This window comes from Scardinius erythrophthalmus (assembly GCF_964197995.2).
Source record: "Scardinius erythrophthalmus genome assembly, chromosome: 16".
In the NCBI taxonomy this organism is placed as follows: domain Eukaryota; kingdom Metazoa; phylum Chordata; class Actinopteri; order Cypriniformes; family Leuciscidae; genus Scardinius; species Scardinius erythrophthalmus.
In genome coordinates this window covers 29,924,402-29,946,413 of record NC_138236.1, presented here as the reverse complement: position 1 = coordinate 29,946,413, position 22,012 = coordinate 29,924,402, and the positions used below count along the sequence as shown (strand labels likewise).

Here is a 22,012-nt window from a genome sequence, read left to right as displayed (position 1 = left end):
AAAGCTGCTTGATTTCAAGCAATCTATTGTATAAAGTGCTATAGCCTACTATAAATAAACGCGACGGGACTGAATTGCAGAACTCGTGCAAACAATCACCACGTTGTTATGATCAGATGCTTTTCTTATGCTTTATTTAAAAAAAATGACTGTTTTCTAAATTTTATTGTGTGTTTATCTTGTTATTGAGAGAGGTAAGCCTGCAGCACGTATTTACATATTCATCTATCTGTTGCTTTCAGCAGTTTTGGCGACATCAGATGTTCACTAACAGTATATCGCTGCTCACGTATTTTGAACTTTGTATTAACCCAAAACGAAGAACGAAAAAGAACTTTGTCGTGAGTATATCGGGGCCTTAACCCTACCAGTCTACTAACACTCTAACGAGAGTTAGTAGACATGTAGCTGCTACGTTACTTATTGTCAACAGAATGTGTTAAAGGGACTATCAAAATAAAGTGAAACCATATTTTCGCATGCACTTTCACAAGACAAAAAGGCCAAGATACACATGGAAGGTTAAGAATCAAGTTTTAGGCTGAGGGGCATCTTCCTCTGGTTTTCCTGGGTTAGAAGTAATATTTAAAGCCATATCCTGTTTGAGTTCTTTTGCCACATCTTGTGTTCTGCTGAAACAAACAAACAAACAAAAAATTATTTGAATGATTTGGTTGAACTGGATAAACTGAGAGTATATTGTTATTGCTTATAATAACAGTATATAACTAAATAGCTTGCCTTTGTTACATACATAGGCCCCCCCACACACAGAGAGAGAGAGCGAGAGAGAGAGAGACATATATATATATATATATATATATATATATATATATAAAAATACATATACTGGCCCCTATTTTAATGATCTGAAACGCAAGTGTCTAGCGCAAAGCGCAAGTATCTTTGTGGGCGGGTCTTGGGCGCTGTTGCTATTTTCCCGGCGGGATAAATGACACTTGCGACCGGCGCAAATCTAAAATGGGTTGGTCTGAAGTAGCTTCATTATTCATTGGTGTGGTTTGGGCGTAACGTGAAATAAACCAATCAGAGCGTCATCTCACATTCCCTTTAAGAGCAGACACGCTTATTCCATAGCGGATTGCTATTGAAACGGCGGATTTGCCAGGAGCGGTTCACAGCCGAGGAGAGCAACGCTCTCGTCACGGCCGCAAAAGAGAGAAGTTACATTGAAATGGAAAAACCCACCCAAATTAACTTCGGTTAAACAGGCGTATGATAATTTGGGTAAATGTGTAAGCTAGATGTATGCTTTTATAATAAATTGTCTGTCTGTCTGTCTGTCTGTCTATCTATCTATCTATCTATCTATCTATCTATCTATGGTAATAATGTATGATTTGCAAAAATGAAAACTGCTGCTTCTGTGTAGATGAGAGAATCAAAGTGTATGTGCGTTGTGCACATGCTACATTGATTATGGCCAAGCATGCGCCCTTAAAATAGCAAATGAATAACATGTGCAACGCACCACTGACTTTAAACAATTTTTTCCTGGTTAGTGGCGCAATTGTTTTCTAAACCTGCAAAATAGCATGAAGGAACGTTTGCGCCGGAACACGCCTCCTTTTTTGCGCTGAACCGTCCAGGAACCGTCCAGCAAGTTCATTCCCTAGTTTAGCGACGTGCTTCTGTGGAGGGAAAAGCGCGCTTTGCGCGGGTGCAAAATAGGAATGATACATGCGTCGGTGTACAAAGTCAATTGCGCTGGGTGCAAGATAGGGCCCACTATGTCAGTGAAGATCAACATGTTTGTGGTTGTACACACACACACACACACACACACACACACACACACACACACGTGTTGATCTTCGCTGACAGAGTACAAATAATACATGTGTATTATTTGAAACACAGCGTTAATCTTAAGTTAAACCTGCCTCCTGGTAGGTTTAATTTAAGCCTCAATTTAATCCTGGAGTTGCTCTAGTCTAGTTATCCTAGTATGGAACAACTGATTAGTGAAAAAAATAATAATAATTCAAGGCTCATGTGTGAGCTGAGAGTACCCTTACAATACACATGTGCATATTAAGTACATTGAGCTCATAAATTGTGATAAATGGAAGCTCAAACACGCTTGCTTGATGTGTGAGAACCCATAAGGTTTGTTCTCACATGTCACACAAGCAAGTTTGAGCTTCCACAAGAATCAACAAGGTTTGTTCTCACATGTCAAGTACGGGTGAGCTTCTTGTTTACCATATTTTATGTCCTCAATGCAATAAATAATGAATTAAAAAATGTAATTTATCCGTGTAGAGTTGATTTTAGAGGTTACTGAGGTTAAGGGTTAGGGGTTAGAGGTCATGAATCAAAGGTTATTGAAAAGGTTGACCTGGGCTCAGGAGCAGGTCGGATACTTGGCAGGACATCCCAGCTTGAAGTTAAGCTGTCATGTTATGAGGAGAAACAATCATATCACCAATCACAATCCATCAAAGTAATCACAGACAAACATGATCAAAGAATGTTAACGCTAAAGACGAAAACAGAAATACAAGACAAACTACGTTCTAATAATTAAGTTAAATCAAATTTTTAATGAATGAAATCCAAATCAGCTGTTGGATCTTTTTTACCACGCTATTTTCAGTAAATGTTACTATTTGATAATTGATGTATTCATTTTTAATTAATAATGTAAGTACAAATAGTATTACTAACAGTTGCAAATTGCTTTAGGCTGAATGTTTAACAGTGGCATGTAAACTGTGTTTGGGTATATTGATCTCTTTGGATTATTTTAACTTGTATTAACCTGTTAAGCTGCAACGCCACTTTTGAAAAATCCCCAGAAATGACATACCCAAACTGAAACAGATACAGTTCATGAACCCTTTGTACTAAAAGCACAAGTATGATCTCGTTTGAAAGCTGACACCTGGCAGTTTATTGTAAATGTAGAATTAATTATTGTCGTAATGACAAAAATTGTTATAAATAGCTTCAAAGTTTTGTAAAGTTATTAGAAATTATTTTTTATGAAACATCCTCATGAAAATAAAATTGAAGTTGGCACTGTAGCAATCCAGAAATGCACTACAGCTAAAGCCACATGTCCAAACATTTTATGTTTAAAATCTGAAGATAATAAGCCCAAAACTCTGTATTTAGTTAAATGTTTTTCAAGACCATGTCATGTGACTAACAGTTAGGGCTAGCTAGCATGTTAGCTTAGCACACCATCAATGCACGACAATATATGAGATTAAAACCATATTTATGCTCAAAACGTACTTTATAACTCAAGCCGAATGTTTTAAATAATCTTCTGTGATCTAATTTAGCTTCAGATAAAAAAATCAGACAGAAAATATATTATTTGATAGTATTATGCACAATGATGAAGTCTATATAGATTAGCATTACATTATAAATATAATCTAGTATTATAAAAATACCTGGCATGGCTTGAAGAACACAGGCAAATCAGATATCATTGCAATCATGTTTATTGTCTTCAAAACATCTTTTATCTGCATGATTACAGCCGATCTCTGTTAGCTGTGTGTGTGTTCGAGGCTTCCTGGAATGTCACATGATCGTGGCTCTTCTTCATGTTACATATATGGACTATATTACTGTGCATATAGCGCCCTCAGGCTATTGGTATGAATTGAAAACACTGTGAATTAGAATACCAAACGCTCTTAAAGATTACATTGACGCATTTGGGTATAAATTCAATAAATATTATTCCTGTCTATAGAAATATGATGTAAATCTAAAAGAATCTATCAATATTTCTCCAAATCTGCACATTTTTGAGCTAAAGCCCTGAGGGACGTTGTTTTGTGTATCGCTGTCATGACGACAGCACGGGAGTTTTTTATGAATGGGAGCGGCTGACGCGCATAATTCATATTAAAGGTATCGACTCATTTTTTCATTTCATAACTCCTGACACAAATTAAGACATAACTGTCACTATGAGTTTCTCAGAATACAATAGTGTTCAAATACTGAAACTTGAGTCTTATATCTTTTTAATGATGTATAATTTGTCAAGGTATAACATTAAATCTGATAGTAATTTTGAATTAAATAAATAAAAAACGCTTCAGTGCGCCGACGCACTGGTGAAGCTTAACAGGTTAAAGTAGCTAGTTTGGATGTAAGTACCAAGATATAGATAAGGTGGCATTGATACAATGTTCAGGTCCCTTTTGCGTTGATATCTGACGCAAAATGTCAAAAAATGAGTAGCGCGGGGACTTTTCAGTGCATTCATTACAATTTTAATATTCATGAGGTAAGACATCGCTATTAAAGTATAAGCTCCCAGCACTTCGCCCACACATCGAACCAGAACCGTTTTCAGAACTGAAACTTTGGAATTTCGCATGGTTCCGGTATTTTTCAAAAACACTAACGGTTCTGGATAAGAATTGATTCTCGGTTCCCAACCCTAGCGATTGCTATGCGAGAGCGCAGGTACGGGGAAGTGCAGAGGGTGGAAGAGACGCTTGTGGGCGCTCTCCCCCTCAAGCGCATCATCGAATGAATCCATATCCAGGAGCCGGCACTGTCCACCAGCTCCTTCAGACCAAGGCCTAGTGAAAGGAGAGAGGAGCAAAAGGCCAGCATGGTGGCCCATGTCACAGAATGTGTCTCAGTGGGTAATGAATACTTTAAGTCAGGCTACAGGATTCAGTTTGGCTTCCGTCCACCTGTGTTTAATGGTGTAGTAGCTACGTTGGGACATCAAGAGTCATAAAAGGTATTTTTCAACAAAGAACTGCAGTATCTCTTGGTGAAAAGGGCCATAGAAAAAGTACCTCTCCCAGAGAGAGAATCAGGGTACTACAGTCAGTTCTTTATTGTGTCCAAAAAGAGAGGGGGATTGCATTCGATTTTAGATCTGAGGGGCCTGAACAGTACTCTTCGGACATACAGGTTCAAGATGCTGAACCTCTTGCTGAACTTTGTGTCTCAAATCCAGTTCGAGGAATGGTTCGTGATGATAGATCGAAAGGATGCTTACTGTCACATCAAGAAAACAAGAGGGTAAACTTTCAGTCTTACAGGTTCAGAGGCTGATAGGTCTCATGGGGACAGCGGCCAATGTCATTCCACTAAGCTTTCTGCACATGAGACCTTTCCAGTTCTGGCTCCTGACTGCGCCCCAGACCAGACTATAATCCAAAAGTTCAGTCTATGTCTGGTCAGCCAATGGTCTTGCAGTCAGCCAATGGACTTTATTTCCTCTGCTTCATGGGATGCAACAGCAAGAAAGTCTGCATCTGTTATGTCCGTTGTGTGCTTTCAGGATCTATGTCCACTGCTCAGGCAAGTGGCGTAAGTCCTCTCAGCTTCTGGTCTGCTTTTGGTGGCTGCAATAGAGTGAATGCAGTCACCAAACAGTGTATCTCACTTTGGATCACAGATGCAAATATCCCTCTCCTATGAGGCACGGAATGGCTTAGCCCCTAGAAGTTAGGGCCCACCCCTCTAGGAGTGTTGTGTCTTCCAAAGCTAAGGGTGCATCCTTGCAAGATGTTTGTGCTGTGGCCAGATTTTTTATCTGGCAAGACAGGTTTTATTGTCTGGACATGGATTCAACCACAGGGTCTCAAGTCCTTCAAGGTTGATTCAGTCTCAGCCGGCGCTCAACAACTGTCTGTACAGATATAGGCACTGCCCTTTGGCATGGCGACGTTGGTATTAAAGTTCCCATAGTGTCAAGCTATGACGCGATGTTGAGTTCCACTTGAAAGGGATTTTCTCAGGTTACGTATGTAACCCGGTTACCTGAGAGGGGAATGAGACACCACAGCACGCTACCATGCTATGCTACTACGTCGCTATGTTATCATGTTCAGCCAGTCACAGATTAGCGTGTGTAAACACGTGCTTCAGACACCGGCTCACGCAAAGCCTTCCCATAGCATTAAGCCATGACGGGGCATCTCATTCCCTTTTAGGGAACCGGGTTAAACCTGAGACATTTTCATTTAAACCATCATTTTGTTTGAGAATGACATTTAAATGTTTAAAGTTTATTGGATCAGCATTGAAATTTTGATGAAAGCCGACCGCACACATTGGTGCAGACAGGGATATTGAACTAACATTTATTTGTTGTTGATGAACTTCCTTAAGTACATCCCCTCAGGGTAATCCCCATCGACATTTTGAAATGCATTCAACTTCGTCAAGTGGACAACTTCAAGGGAAGTTTATTTGGACAGACCCTCAACCCTTCGATTTTGACAGAGGGAGCGAGTCTATTCATATGTACACTTAAGGCAGATCCATAGACCACAATGCTCACACTTAAATAAGGGCGTAGGGTGTTCCATTTAAACTCATTGCAAGGATTCCGCCAGTAGTGGGCACTCGTGCAACATAGGAAATTACTGCCATCAGAGTGAATGAGATGGAGGGAAGTTAGCGAGGGAAGGCCATAAAAAATTTGAACTTAAACGTAGCCTATATTTCTGCGTAATAATACTGGGTGTTACCCAATCAGTGGGCTGTTTTCTAGTGTTGTATAAAGTATTCAATCGTCATACTCGAGAGTAAAAGCACAGATAACTTTAAGGAAATTGACACGAGTAAAGTGTAAAGGACACGAGTAAAGGAATTTCTTCTTTTGCAGAACACTAAAGAAGAAAAGCTGTTCTTTCCATACAATGAAAATGGTCCAAAAAAAAAACACTGAACCCCAGTGTATTTCATTGTATTGACAAAAAAAAAAAATCCATCAGAATATATACATTTTTATTTTTTAGATATATTCATTTAGTTTCTATTAAAGAAATGCATACATGTTGGGAACAACATATGGCTAAGTAAATAGAAGTTTTGAGTAAACTGTCCCTTTAACTCAACAGCTGAACGATTCAAATGAGAGTGTCTTACTACAAATGCGTTGTAATCCACAATACAACAAAATAAAGCAAACTATACTGCAGTAAGATGAATGAATTCGTTCAGACAACTTGTATTTCAAAAACACAAGATGTAGGACAGTGGAAATAAGGAGGCGCAACGGTCAAAGATGTCCGTCTACAAATTTTTACATCGCATAATAAGCTTTTCATATTTTTAATTATTTAGGTTACCAAAACTAAAATGAATAGAGACTTCAATTTAGGTCTCTAGTTGTCATGATTCCTGTCTTGTGTTCCACTTGTTTTGTGTGTTCTTTTGTCATTTCCTGTCTTGTGCTAAGTCTTGTAGTCCTATGTAGTTTTTCATGTTGATTATTCTCCCTGGGTGTATCTTGTTTCCTCATTTCCTAGTTAAGCTTATTTGCCCCTGTGTATTTATAGCCCTTGTGTTTCACTTGTTACTTTGTCAGTTGTTGTACATGTAATGGTTGCCTCTCTCTGTGATTCCCAAGGTTTTGTTCCTTTGTTCTTTGAGTTCTGTGTTCTATGTTTTGTGTTACTTTATTAAATCACCCTGCGTTTAGATCCTCGTCTTCGCCTGCCTTTCTCAGCAACGTTACACTAGTGGAGAGCTGTTGCACATTGCTCGGTGTGCTGGGCTTCTCAAGATTTAAATGTGATTTGCAAAACAAATCATTCACATTTCTTCACAAACCAGTTTAACAAATTCAAAGTAACCGAACTGATCAAAAGATTCCTTTGCGAACTGGATATCGCTATGACCGGTCAGAAAAGATTGCTTTCTGTTATTTTTTGCTCTTTGCAGCTGAGTGTTTGCTCTTTCCAAAAGTGTTTGAAAAAAAATGCATTGGAGTAAAAGTATAATTTATTCTTTAATATGTAGTAGAAATCAACAAATATATTTAAACTCGAATAAAGTACAAATACTTTATTACTGTACTTAAAGGAATAGTTCACTTCAACATGAAAATTCTGTCATTTACTCACCCTCAAGTTGTTTCAAACCTGTATGAATTTCTTTCTTCCGCTGAACACAAATTATATTTTGAAGAATGTAACCAAACAGTTGATGTACTCTTCCATAGTATTTTTATGGAAGTCAATGGGGTACATGAACTGTCTGTTGAATGTTGAAGTGAACTATTCCTTTAAGTACAGTAATAAAGTATTTGTATTATACACCACTGCCATATTCAAACCACGATGGGCACATTCAACCACTTTAACCGATTTTTTTTCTAATTCACTGGGGGTTTGGTTTTTTGGTGGATCTTTGGGTAAAGCAGTTGAAAAACACCCATTGTAGTTTGAAAATGCCCACTGATAAAAACACCTGTAATGGTTCTGCATGTACACTTCTAAGCAGGGCTGAACCTGGGTTATCCTGGGCCACGGTGCAGGTTGTTTCTGTGGGCCCCCTTGAAATCGCGTTTCGGGGGTGGGTGGGTTTTCCCCTTGAATCGCGTTCACCACCACCTTTAGCTCTGCTAGGGACGGTCCTAATTGATGCTTCCTCAGAGAGAAAACATATGTGCATCCTATACAAAATTCTTGTTTGTTGAACCACCTGACAAACGAAGACAAAGATAGACAGGATCCAATACAAAGTGATTTTAATATTACAACAAACAAAGGAACAGACAGAAGGTTTCACAGTGCGTGTGTGAAACATGGGGTAAACACATACAACATGCAAATATTGACCGACAACCAAAGACTGAAAATAGAGGAACTAAATACACAGAGATAATGAAATGATAACGAAAAGGTGTGATGATTAGATGAGTGTCCATGACAACTGATGACTGGCTGGAAAATCAAACAATGAACTAGATGTACCGCATCGCGGTACAAAATATGACCGCCGCTCAGGCCTGCACTGGCTTTCCACAAAAATAAATGACGTGGAGTAATTTGGCTGTATTGCGTGTTTATGTATATACCTAAAAAAAGTAATAGTATGTGCATGTCTGTCTGTGTGTGTGTGTGTGTGTGTGTGTGTGTGTGTGTATGTGTGTGTCTGTGTGTGTGTGTGTGTGTGTGTCTGTGCGTGTATGTATGTGTGCGTACATGTGTGCGCGTGTGTGTTTGTGTGTCTGTGCATGTGGATTTGTATGTGTGTGTGTATGGGTGTGTGTCTGTGCGTGTGGATGTCAGTGTGTGTGCATGCTTGCGTTTGTTCTCTTACGAGAGTTCTCTCGTACTGCGTTTGAATAAACGCTGCGGGAAAAGTCTCTTTTCACGAAATACTGAAGCAAAATTATCCTTAATTTTCATATTTGTAAAACGCATTGCAGCAGTGCACAGCCATGGCGAGACGGCTCGCTCACTCATTGGCTGTTCTGCGGCAACTGCACGAGCCTATCGAGCGAGGGCTGATGCAACATCAGACCAATGAGAGCGCTTCGCGCGCTCCTCGTCACATCCCGCCGAAACGGGTGTGGCCATCCCCTATAAAAGGAGCTCGAGTAGGCTGATTCAACTGATTTTCATCTCTTCAGCGAAGCTCACGCATCGCTGGATCACGAAGAAGCAAGCGTCGTCGAGGCAAGCTTTTCAGCGGGACGAGCCCTTGAAGCCGCTGGCCTTCGCCGCCTCTACTGCCGTACCTGCTGCGCTTTCCGGCGCTTCATATCCTTTTACCTGCTCTGTTCTGTGTGTGTGTGTGCAGTGTTCCCTGAACACTCACCCCTAAAAGAGCCGCGTCTTTATCAAGATGCCATCCTGTGGCTCGTGCCGAGCCCCGCTCACCGAGGGAGACCGCCACGTTATTTGCGTCTCCTGTCTGGGCGAAGATCACGCAGCGCTCGCGCTCGCTGACGGCGGCTGCCCTCACTGCGAGCTTTTGCCGATGGTGACTCTGCGGACTCGCCTGGCACATTTCTCCGAGCCTGCGCCCCCCGCCGCGGTGCCGCGCCGCAAGAAGCGCCGCTCGCAGCGGGCCCCGGAACCCTCTTCCCGACAAAGCTCGCCGGCTCGCCCGCCAGCTTCGCCGGCTTCCCCCGAAGCACTTCCCGATGCTCAGCGCCCGCAGTCTGCCGCCGCTTCATCTGAGGAAGTTGTTTCTGAAGTCGAGTCGGTCGAAAAGGATTCCTGCTCTCTGCTAGCTTCAGGCAGTGAGGACTGGGCGAGCTCTGCGGACCTCACGCCTCCTGCCCGAAAGCCGTCGGCTAGAGCTAGCATCGAGAGGGAGCTCATGCGAGTACTCGCGTTGGCCGCGGCGAGCCTCGGCCTCGAGTGGTCTGCACCGGAACTCCCCTCGCGCACCCGGCTTGATGGTAGCTTCCTCCCTGGTGAGCGCACTTCTCCTGTGTCTAAGCCCGCTCCGTTTCTTCCTGAGCTTCATGAAGAAGTGGCGAAGGCCTGGAACGCTCCCTTTTCTGCACGAACAGGTTCGTCTGTATCCCCAGCATTTTCCTCCCTGGATAATGCTCAGGACCGAGGCTACCTCACTCTGCCGCCGGTGGAACAGGCGATAGCAGCCCACCTTTGCCCGCCCTCTGCTGGACGGCGGACTAAGCCAATGCTGCCGTCAAAAGCCTGCCGCATGACGTCGTCGCTGCTCGCGCGGATCTTCTCCGCCGCTGGGCAGGCGGCATCGGCCCTGCACACCATGGCCACGCTTCAGGTTTTCCAAGGCGATCTCCTCCGCAAACTGGACGAGATGGGACCTGAAGCTATCTGCATCACGGACCTGAGAAGCGCGTCGGATCTCTCCCTCCGCGCTACCAAGGCTGCAGCACAAGCCATGGGACGCTGTATGGCTTCCGCTACCGTAGCCGAGAGGCATTTGTGGCTGACGCTCACGGAGATGGCTGATGCAGAGCGCAACGCGTTCCTCGACGCCCCGCTATCCTCCGCTGGCCTCTTTGGATCTTCTCTCTCCGAGTTCGTGGAGAGATTTTCCGAAGCCCAGAAAGCGTCACAGGCATTCAAGCACTTCCTGCCGAAGCGCTCCAGTTCCGCAGCGGGCCGTGAGAAGCAGGCCCCTCGGAGCTCACAGCCTCAGCCCCCGGCCGCCCCCTCACAGCGACAGCAGCGCAGCTCACGCCCTCGCTCTCGCTCTACCAGCCGCCGCCCCACTCACCGCGGGCCGCGACCAAGGGTTGTGTTGAAGCCGGAAGCCCCAAAGAAGTCCTAGCACGCCTAGGAAAGCGCAGGTGTGTAAGCCCCGTTGCGACCGGGCCCTCACCAAAGCGCACCGCTGTCTCAGTCCCAGGAATTGCGACTGCTTCAGCGTTCTCAGCAGAGCACAAGCCCGCACAGCTGCCCGCTTGCCTGCACACAAAAGCCGTTTTTACGGCTACCCAGATAAATCCCGAAAAGAGTGTATTTTCTGGTGTCCCGGCCAAGGCCGATGGTGCTATAAATGTAGTGTTGATGCCCACTTCCCTGTGCCCATCCCTACACACAAGCACAGCCCTGCACACAGGGCCCGTACTCATAAGATCGACGCAGTTCGATCGCGCCACAAACATAGTCAAAGTGCCCACTTCCCAGTGCCCACAAACGCTATGTCTGGCAAGCCACAGGCTCCCTGTAAAAACGGGACCTGTGAGCGCCCGCTCTGTTCAAGCAGACAGCGCGGCCAAAGCAGTAAACGTGCCCGGTCCCCGCCCACGTTCACTTGTAGGCTGCATGAGTCCCATGAGACCTTCTCAGACCTCCCTCGTTCAGATAAACACTGTAGCGGGGTCGAGGATGAGCGTGTTGCCCGCTGTATTACGCGCGCTCCCCGCCTCAAATGTCACAGGCGTAACGCCTATGCTAGCGCGCCCTGAAGCGCCGCCGTCGCACAGCGAACAGAGCGCGCTTCGCATCCAACCCCTAGCCGGCCATGCAGACGCATGGGCCGCGCTTCCAGGGGTTTCGGACTGGGTGCTAGACATTATAAAGAGAGGCTTCTCGCTACAGTTTTGTCGGCGCCCTCCACGCTTCACAGCGCGCGTCGAAACTACGGTGAATTCAGAAGTAGCACACCTACTTCGCGCCGAAATATCAAAACTGTTGAGCAAAGGGGCGATACAACATGTATCCCAAGCTCAAAGCGAAGGGGGGCTATACAGCAGATACTTCCTAGTCCCCAAAAAGGACGGTGGTATCAGACCCATACTAGATCTAAGACGACTAAACAGAGCTTTAGTGAAACGCAGTTTCAAAATGCTCACGACCAGCAAAATCCTCGCGCATATTCGCCGAGAAGACTGGTTTATGTCGATAGATCTAAAGGACGCGTATTTCCAAATACAGATAGCGTCACGCCACAGGCGATTCTTGAGATTCGCCTTCGAGGGTCGGGCATACCAGTATACAGTCCTGCCATTCGGCTTGTCCCTGGCACCCCGTACATTTACGAAGTGCATGGACGCAGCGCTCGCCCCCCTCAGACTCAGGGGCATGCGAGTGCTGAACTATTTGGACGACTGGCTGATCATAGCTCAATCACGATCTCAGCTCGTGGAGCACAGAACCATGTTACTCGATCACCTCGAGAATCTTGGTATCACGATCAATTGGACGAAGAGCTCCTTGAACCCCAGCCAAACTATTTCGTTTCTGGGCATCGTTCTGGACTCTCGTTCTATGACGGCGCGGCTGTCGCAACAGCGCGCGCTGCGCATACAGCACTGCGCATACAGTTCCCTTTACAGGCTGGCCGAGCGCCTCCTAATATGGGCTCAGCGCAACCTGAGCTCGCTGAGAGCGGTGCATGTGCCCGGGACACTCAACCTGGGTCCAGACAGGCTGTCCAGGAACAATGTTCCCACGGGCGAATGGTCTCTACACCCACAAACAGTCCGGCTGTTGTGGCAGAGATTCGGCAGAGCGGAGGTGGACCTATTCGCGTCCCCAGAAAACGCTCATTGCCCCGTGTTCTTTTCAAAGAACGACAGCGCGCTGTCCCACAAGTGGCCGCACTGCCCGCTATACGCGTTTCCCCCAGTCTCCCTCCTACCTCAGGTGCTGGAGCGAGTCAGGGAAGTAAAATGCCCAGTACTGCTTATAGCACCGTTCTGGGACAACCAAGCCTGGTTTCCAGTCCTGATGCAGTTAGCAGACTCCGCTCCATGGCCAGTGCCATTGAGGAGAGATCTCCTCTCGCAGGCCAGGGGCTCGATTTGGCACCCACACCCAGAGCTGTGGTCCCTTCATGCGTGGACGTTCAACGGTTACCCGTTAGCCTCACGGATGGAGTGCTGAACACCATCACTCAGGCTAGAGCGCCTTCCACCAGGCGGCTTTATGCCTCGAAGTGGTCGGTTTTCTCCAGCTGGTGTACAGCTCGGGGCCTGTCACCCCTCGATTGTGAGGTGACGGAGGTTCTCTCCTTCCTACAAGAGCTGTTGGATAAGGGCAGATCCCCTTCCACGCTCAAAGTCTATGTGGCGGCTATCGCAGCGTGCTCGACAGCAACGCCAGGCCAGTCACTGGGAAGGAACGATTTAGTCATCCGCTTCCTCAGGGGAGCTAGGAGGCTGAATCCCCCCAGACCTCCCTCAGTCCCGGTGTGGGACCTTTCTACGGTCTTGGCAGCCATGAAAGGCCCCCCCTTTGAGCCTATCCAATCTGTTAGCCTCAAACATCTGTCTTTCAAAACGGTGTTTTTGATGGCCCTCGCTTCGGTGAAGCGCATAGGCGATCTGCACGCGCTCTCTGTGAGTCCAACGTGCTTGGAGTTTGGGCCCAATGACTCCAAAGTCATACTCAAACCTAAGCACGGCTACGTGCCGAAATCCCTCAACACTCCGTTTAGGGCTCAGGTTATTTCCCTGTCTGCCCTGCCGGGGTCAAACGAGGAAGGGGACTCGAGCTGTCTTTGCCCCGTTAGGGCTTTAAGAGCTTATGTGTCCCGCTCCGCTGCCTTCAGACAGACGGAGCAGCTCTTTGTCTCGTTCAGTGGACGTTCCAAGGGAACGGCTGTTTCGAAACAGAGCCTGTCCAGATGGGTGGTTGACGCCATAACAATGGCTTATACTACCAAGGGCCTTCAGTTCCCGTTGGGCATTAGAGCGCATTCCACGAGAGGCGTTGCCTCATCGTGGGCCTGGTCTAGCGGGATTTCCTTACAGGAAATATGTACGGCGGCGGGCTGGGCCTCGCCGTCTACATTCATAAGGTTCTACAACCTAGAAGTTCCCGCCTTGCAGGCCAGGTTGTTTTCGGTTTAGCCGTATCAGCTGTCTACCACGACACTGATTTTGCAGGCGCACAACGCCACCGAAGACTTCACCGCACTTGCAAGCCAAGTATTTTCGGCGTATTCGAGTCAGCTGTCTAAACACGGCACTGATATCGCAGACGCACAGCGCCGCCGAAGTTCTCTGGGCAGAATTGTGTAAGACCCATGTTTTCCCACATTAGCCAGGCTCCCTCCTGCCTATGTGATGTTATATCGCGTCTAGAACACACCTATTTGGGCGAAAGTGTGTAAGTCCCACATTTCCCACATTAGCCAGGCTCTCCCTGCCTATGTGACGTTGTATCGCGCTTAAGGGCGCATCCATTGGGCGAAATTACGTAAGACCCACATCTCCCACATCAGCCAGGTTTTTCCCCTGCCTATGTGGCGCTGTTTCGCGCCTAAGGGCGCATATATCTGGGCAAATTTGCGTAAGACCCACATTTCCCACATTAGCCAGGCCTTCCCCTGCCTATGTGATGTCATACCGCGTCTTAGGACGCAGCTATCTGAGGGTGGTTGTCCCCCCCCCCCCTCCAGACTCTCCGAGTCTACCGGGTGATTATGCACTGTATACCTGGACTAGCTTCCAGTGGTCGGTGTTTTCTCATCCCAGCACGCACGGCGTCTTACAAGTGGTTCCCGCAGCGTTTATTCAAACGCAGTACGAGAGAACTCTCGTAAGAGAACGTACTCGGTTACTAACGTAACCTCGGTTCTCTCTAGAAGAGGGAACGAGTACTGCGTTCCCTGCCGTGCGCGCGGTTCGCTCTGGTTCGCTTCGGCGATGAAAACCAGTTGAATCAGCCTACTCGAGCTCCTTTTATAGGGGATGGCCACACCCGTTTCGGCGGGATGTGACGAGGAGCGCGCGAAGCGCTCTCATTGGTCTGATGTTGCATCAGCCCTCGCTCGATAGGCTCGTGCAGTTGCCGCAGAACAGCCAATGAGTGAGCGAGCCGTCTCGCCATGGCTGTGCACTGCTGCAATGCGTTTTACAAATATGAAAATTAAGGATAATTTTGCTTCAGTATTTCGTGAAAAGAGACTTTTCCCGCAGCGTTTATTCAAACGCAGTACTCGTTCCCTCTTCTAGAGAGAACCGAGGTTACGTTAGTAACCGAGTACGTTTGTATTCCTGCATGTGTGTGTGTGACAGTATCATCCTAAACCAGCAACCCTTCGCTCAACAGCACCATCTACAGGCCGATGAGTGTACAGTCACTAAATGTGCACATAAATGAATTTATTTTATACCCCCCCATGGATGAAATTCTACAAAACTTAGCAGAGGATACCCCCAGAGGATGTCAAGTTAATCATACACATGAAATATGGTGCAGTTCTGAACATCTCCACTGAAGATAGGGGCGATCAAAGCAGAATAATATTGCATTTTCATTTTTTATGGGAGGGGCGCAAATCACAAATGAGTGATTATGGGCTAGGTTGATGTGGGCCCTTAAGAGCAACATACCATAACAATTACAAATGTTTACAATTAAAAATTACAAAGCAATAACAAATGCATTTTTTTGGGTTTGGGGGGGCCCAGCGCGGGGAGGGGGGGGGGGGGGGTGAGTGGCCCCCGGGGACCAAACGAAATTTTTCCGTAGAAGTCTAGTGGGGCTACATGCTCACCAAATTTCATGTTCCCCGGTGTTTCGGTGTCCCTGGTATCCTTGACGAAAAATTTACGGGGGCCCCAGCGCAGGGGGGGGGGAAGTGGCCCCCGGGGACCAAACGAAATTTTTCCATAAAAGTCTAGTAGACCAACATACCATAAAAATTTCTTCATCCTCGGTGCCACGGTTCAGGTAGTTATTTAGGAAAAACTGCATTTTTTGGGGTTTGGGGGGGCGCGGGGGGGGGGGGAGTGGCCCCCGGGGACCAAACGAAATTTTTCCGTAGAAGTGTAGTGGGGCTACATGCCCACCAAATTTCATATTCCCCGGTGCTTCGGTGTCCCTGGTATCGTTGACGAAAAATTAACGGGGGCCCCAGCGCGGGGGGGGGAAGTGGCCCCCGGGGACCAAACAAAAATTTTCCGTAAAAGTCTAGTAGACCAACATACCATAAAAATTTCTTCATCCTCGGTGCCACGGTTCAGGTAGTTATTTAGGAAAAACTGCATTTTTTTTGGGTTAAGGGGGGCCCAGCGCGGGGCGGGGGAGTGGCCCCCGGGGACCAATTGAAATTTTTCCGTAGAAGTCTAGTGGGGCTACATGCCCACCAAATTTCATGTTCCCCGGTGCTGGTATCGTCCCTGGTATCGTTAAGTGGCCCCCGGGGACCAAACGAAATTTTTCCGTAGAAGTCTAGTGGGGCTACATGCCCACCAAATTTCATGTTCCCCGGTGCTTCGGTGTCCCTGGTATCGTTGACGAAAAATTTACGGGGGCCCCAGCGCGGGGGGGGGAAGTGGCCCCCGGGGACCAAACGAAATTTTTCCGTAAAAGTCTAGTAGACCAACATACCATAAAAATTTCTTCATCCTCGGTGCCACGGTTCAGGTAGTTATTTAGGAAAAACTGCATTTTTTGGGGTTTGGGGGGGCCCAGCGCGGGGGGGGAGTGGCCCCCGGGGACCAAACGAAATTTTTCCTTAGAAGTCTAGTGGGGCTACATGCCCATCAAATTTCATGTTCCCCGGTGTTTCGGTGTCCCTGGTATCGTTGACGAAAAATTTAAGGGGGCCCCAGCGCGGGGGGGGGGGAAGTGGCCCCCGGGGACCAAACGAAATTTTTCCCTAAAAGTCTAGTAGACCAACATACCATAAAAATTTCTTCATCCTCGGTGCCACGGTTCAGGTAGTTATTTAGGAAAAACTGCATTTTTTGGGGTTTGGGGGGGCCCAGCGCGGGGGGGAGTGGCCCCCGGGGACCAAACGAAATTTTTCCTTAGAAGTCTAGTGGGGCTACATGCCCACCAAATTTCATGTTCCCCGGTGCTTCGGTGTCCCTGGTATCGTTGACGAAAAATTCAGTAAGGTGACGAAAAAAAAAAAAAAAACTTTGACAATCCCTATATGACCGCTTTCGCTAGCTACGCTAGCGGCGGTCATAATAAATCATACATTTTCCTACACACTTAAAAAGAGCATCTAGCTTTGGTAATATTTTTTAGGAATTTCCTGATTAAAGTTCCAACAATATTCAGCAGATTTCTTGAAGTGCAAGTGACAGCCCATGTCTTGCTTCCTCAATGGTAGCAACACCTTTTGTTTAGTAGGAGTGAAGGTAGATGAAGATTGACAATTAAAGAAATGAGAAGCGCCCTCCTGATAATAGTGACATTGATTAAGTAGTGTAGTAGTGAAGTAATTACTTAACCACTAAAAAGTATGTTCTATATAGTAAGAATGTTATCTGAACATACTACATTCACCATGTTGTCATTACCTTGTGACCTATCGGCGTCAGTTACGCTTCACTGCCATTCACAGATCCTCTCACGTGACGAAACGAGAATGCACAAGTAAGAAATGAGAAAGATCCATCGAGTTGTAGTCAAGAGCATAATCACCTGACCTGATCTGATGCTATCCTGTGCCTTATCTCCTGCTCCCTGATTACTGCTTTACAAGGTAATCATTAATATTCCTGAATCACCATTAAATGTGAGGAATGTAATTGATCTCCATTCAGTTTAGCCTGTTCTCACTGAAACACAATCACAAAAAAAATTAATCTTTAAAACTACACTACATTCTTTAAAATATCTTCTTTTGTGTTCAGCAGAAGAAAAACTCCTACAGGTTTGAAACAACTTGAGGGTGAGATCAGATGGCAACATTGTTTTATGTTGACAGTACATTTCAGTTGTATTTTCAATGTTTGAACAAACATGATTTAGAATGAACACCACAATGTAACATTGATCCAACACTATTACCAAGGATTATTTTTGTTCATTTCTCAATGTTGATTCAACAGATGATGAAGAATCAGCATCATAGTGTAATGTTGATTCAATGACATTACCATTGACTTTTTGTTGAAATCTCACTAGTGTTTCAACATTAATTTTGGGTGCAAAAGTGATACTGAACCAACATTACTCTATAACATTAATTCAATGCAATTAGCGTTGACACATCAACATTGACTGATAATCTATGCAGTTTGTATTATATTATTTCTTTCTTTTAAACGTCTGATGTAATTTCTTGTATTTATATTTATTTATTCCTGATTGTCCCCCCTTCATGAAGACATGACACTCTTGCCAGCTAGCACTGGAAAACAATAATCTTGTTGTTTAGTGACTTACATCCAATTATGAACTGTAAACTGAATTTAAGATAAGACTAAAAAAACTGGAATTTATTTGAGGAATTACAGAGGAAGTACACATTCTTGGCAAGTTTTAAGCAGAACAGCAAAATCCCTAGTGTTAAATTAATACTCCTCAGTGTACATATGTGTCCAACTACAGGGTGTTAAAATTAACACGGAAACAGTGTTGAGGTTTATGAGACAATTAAGTGAATAATTAAGTGATAATTGCCATTAGTGGTGACACTTGATGTTATTAAGCAGAATCAATGAAGAAAAGAGAAACAACAAGAAAAGGAAAAAGAGAAACACAAGAACTGACTTCGAGCCATTACACTTTATTGCACTTATTATTTCTGTCATACATCTACAAAAGTTCTTGAGCTTCAACAGAAGTTTAGACGGTAATGTTTTATGGAATTTTCCGTTTCAAATCACCATTGGTGGTGGTCGGTGTTTGCTTTAGTTGGGCTCTTGACCCTTTTCATTTTTGAATGATAGTTTTTCTCTGACTGTTCCAACATTGTGTTTAGAAAGCACATTTGTTACTGCAAGAGAAAGCATGACCTACTCACAATATGTTTTGATGATGACATTATCATCATGTAGTGTCCTGATTCACTTAAGTCATTCAGAGGCTAAATCTTTGACTATATGCTTGATGTCTCATTTTAGTATTGGTGATTGTAGCCCTGATATTCTACAGTTTGAGATCCAACAGCAATATGAACAATTTTGAAAATACTTAGCACACAGAAGCTATTGTGTTTAGACACACAGACATCAATAATCATCATTTGAATCTCAACAATGGTGACAAAACAAACTGGTGACAAACAGATCAACTCTGAACATCACAAAACCAGCTACTTAAGTCATAACAAAACAATAGAAAAATAAAAGAAAACAGGAAAAAACAATGAAAATTACAGGACAATTCAGCTGCATAATTTATTCATGCTGCAATGCATGATGTGAGCCATGGATGCATTTTGATTGGTGGCTCCTATCATGCACTGCAACATGAAGCATTTGTGTGATTGCCACCATTGTTGAGATTCATATGTAGATTCTTGATGTCTGTGTGTGATTTTTAAACCTTCAGATTATTAAAGCACTGCTGGAATTAGCTACTGTAATGAAAAATGAATAAAGCATTCGTATAATCAGCTTATAATGCTGGGTGAGATCAGTGAATCAGGCCACTGCAGGATTGTTATTTCATCATCGAAACATAACCATCATGACCTGGGCTACGTTTCCCAAAAGCATCTTAAGCCTAACTTGATTGTAGAACAATTGCAACAAATGGTCTGAACGATCAAATTATGCTTACGATGAAGGGTCAAGAGCCCAACTAAAGCACATACTGATCACCATAATGGTGACGTGAAACAAAACATTCCATAAAACATTACTATCTAAACTTCTGTTAAATCTAAATAAGAATGTGTGTAGAAATAAAGTCAAACTGGTACTAATAATGCAATAATGTGTACTGGCTCGAAGTCAGTAGTTATTGTGTTTCTCTTTTTTCTGTTATTGCTGTTTCTCTTTCCTTAAATGATTCTGCTTATTAACATCAGATATCTTCAATAATGCTCAATCATCACTTAATTAAACATGTAATTATCTCATTAACTTCAACACTGCTTCAGTGTTAATTTTAACACCCTGTAGTTGGACACATATGTACACTGAGGAGTGTTAATTTAACACTGGGGATTTTGCTGTGTATGATTGTGTGAACTAAGAAAAAATGTACAAAAACAATATATAACGTCTATAACCAGCTCACGAGACATGTGAATTGTTAAAATTCTTACCAAATAGTTTTCACAATGAAGTAGATGATAACAGCCAAACCTATACATCCACACAGAGACCCGATCACAATCGCTGTGATTTCACCTGAGACAGAGACAAAATGTTACATTTCTCAAGAGAACTATAATAATTGAGCAATACTTAGCATAGATATTTTTTAAGAGAGCTGATTGAAAAGATAAAAACAATTTAACAAATAATACTGAATGTTTAGACAGTAAAATGATTAATATAATAATTGGTATAATATAAAATGTTTCTCACCTGCAGTATAAATTTTAACTGAGACTGGGGAGAGAAACAGTGAAACAAAGAATTAGACACAGCACAAGCATGATGCTATTTTTAAAGCAATATTCATATCTTTTCAATGACAAACCGATTCACCCTAAAAAGACAATTCTGTCATCATTTACTAATCCTTATGTTATTCCAAAATGGTATGCTGTTATTTTGGTGGAACACAAAAGGCCACATTTTTGAAGATTCATTCAGTTGCTCTTTTCAATGGCAGTTTATAGTATGTCAGATTTGAAAAGGAAACGACTCAAGATTCAATCTGTAAATTCCAAGTCTTCTTAATTCATACAATAGTTTTGTGTGTGAAACAAGCTGAATTTTTTGTTATAAATTCACTTATAATCTTCCCTTTTGCCAAAGCATGTCCATGTCAGATTAAACTATGTCACACAGTAGTTTGACATTGTGCTATAGCAGAATGTGGCACTCCAGTACACATATGCAGAATAGTGTCACAGACTGCTGTATAGTATTTCTAGCAAAGAGATGCGTGATGCAGAACGAACGAAGAGATACAATGTTTAATAATCACAGAGAGCGGTAGCACACTACACATAACATTAACGCAAGACCTTGAACTGAGGAAAACTGAAGGCTTAAGAAAATGTAAGAACATCAAGAGTGTTGGATGAAGTGGTCGTGGACCTAGTCAATTAAAAGCAAATCAGCAAATTCATCCTATTGTTTGCCAGCGATAAAGATCTTTATTAGTTGAACATCTATATATGCTGTCTGTGAATGATAGCTACGTTCAATTTCAATTCATTCAGGTAATACGTTTTACAACCAAATAGATTATTATGCCACAATAACACTACTACAAAGTATAATATTACCAGTTGTTGTTTTACATAAACCTTAATTTATACATTTGATGAATGAGCACCAGCCAACCCGCAGTAATCTGAGTATTGCACAGAAGAGGATCCGTCAATGTGCATTTGAGGATTGTTTGTGTTCAGATATTCAGTAGTGGATATCAGTGCGAGCACATGTGAAGAGTTTTCACTGTCAGTGGTTCCTGCTGTGTTTTGATACTGTTAAAATAACACAAATAAGAGTCGGGACAACAGTGTTCTTCTTTTGGTTTACTGCGCAATGTGAATTGCCAAACTTTGTGAACACAGGTATTTTGGACAATGAACTGGCGGTTTCACTTTTTTTTGATGGTCCCTTTAAAGGAGAACTCCGGTCAATTTTAACATTGAGCTCATTTTTTTGTACATTTGGAGTGCTGTCAATACAGAGAACAACAACAAAAATCGGTGTTGCCTACACCGAGTTATTCTATTTTTTAAATTTGCACCCTGTTGACTTCAATGGGGCAAGTACTAAACCTGCTTTTAGCCTCTTAACATCCTTGATGTGTCATTACAAGTGCACAGAAAATGTGAGTGATTCCTTCTGAGTGAACACGAGTGAATCTGACTGCAGTAGATGTGAAAGATATGTATAAAAATGATGTTATTTAAGCCAGCGCAAATACCTGTGTTTACATCCTGTTTTCGGTTGAAGTCCAAAGTAATCGATTGCCGAGTTCACACG

General features: G+C 43.9%; 1 protein-coding gene across 1 annotated transcript in view; it reads right to left on the bottom strand.

The window, feature by feature from the left end:
* Positions 1-529: 529 nt before the first annotated feature.
* Positions 530-22,012, bottom strand: part of ca14 (carbonic anhydrase XIV) — a gene marked incomplete at both ends in the record, with an annotated part of 177,067 nt that continues 155,584 nt past the window's right edge. The window contains 4 exons of the mRNA XM_081388892.1: positions 530-632; positions 2,363-2,416; positions 20,167-20,251; positions 20,432-20,455. Of these exons, the coding sequence (XP_081245018.1) occupies positions 530-632; positions 2,363-2,416; positions 20,167-20,251; positions 20,432-20,455 (266 nt within the window). The remainder of the gene's footprint in view (positions 633-2,362; positions 2,417-20,166; positions 20,252-20,431; positions 20,456-22,012) is intronic.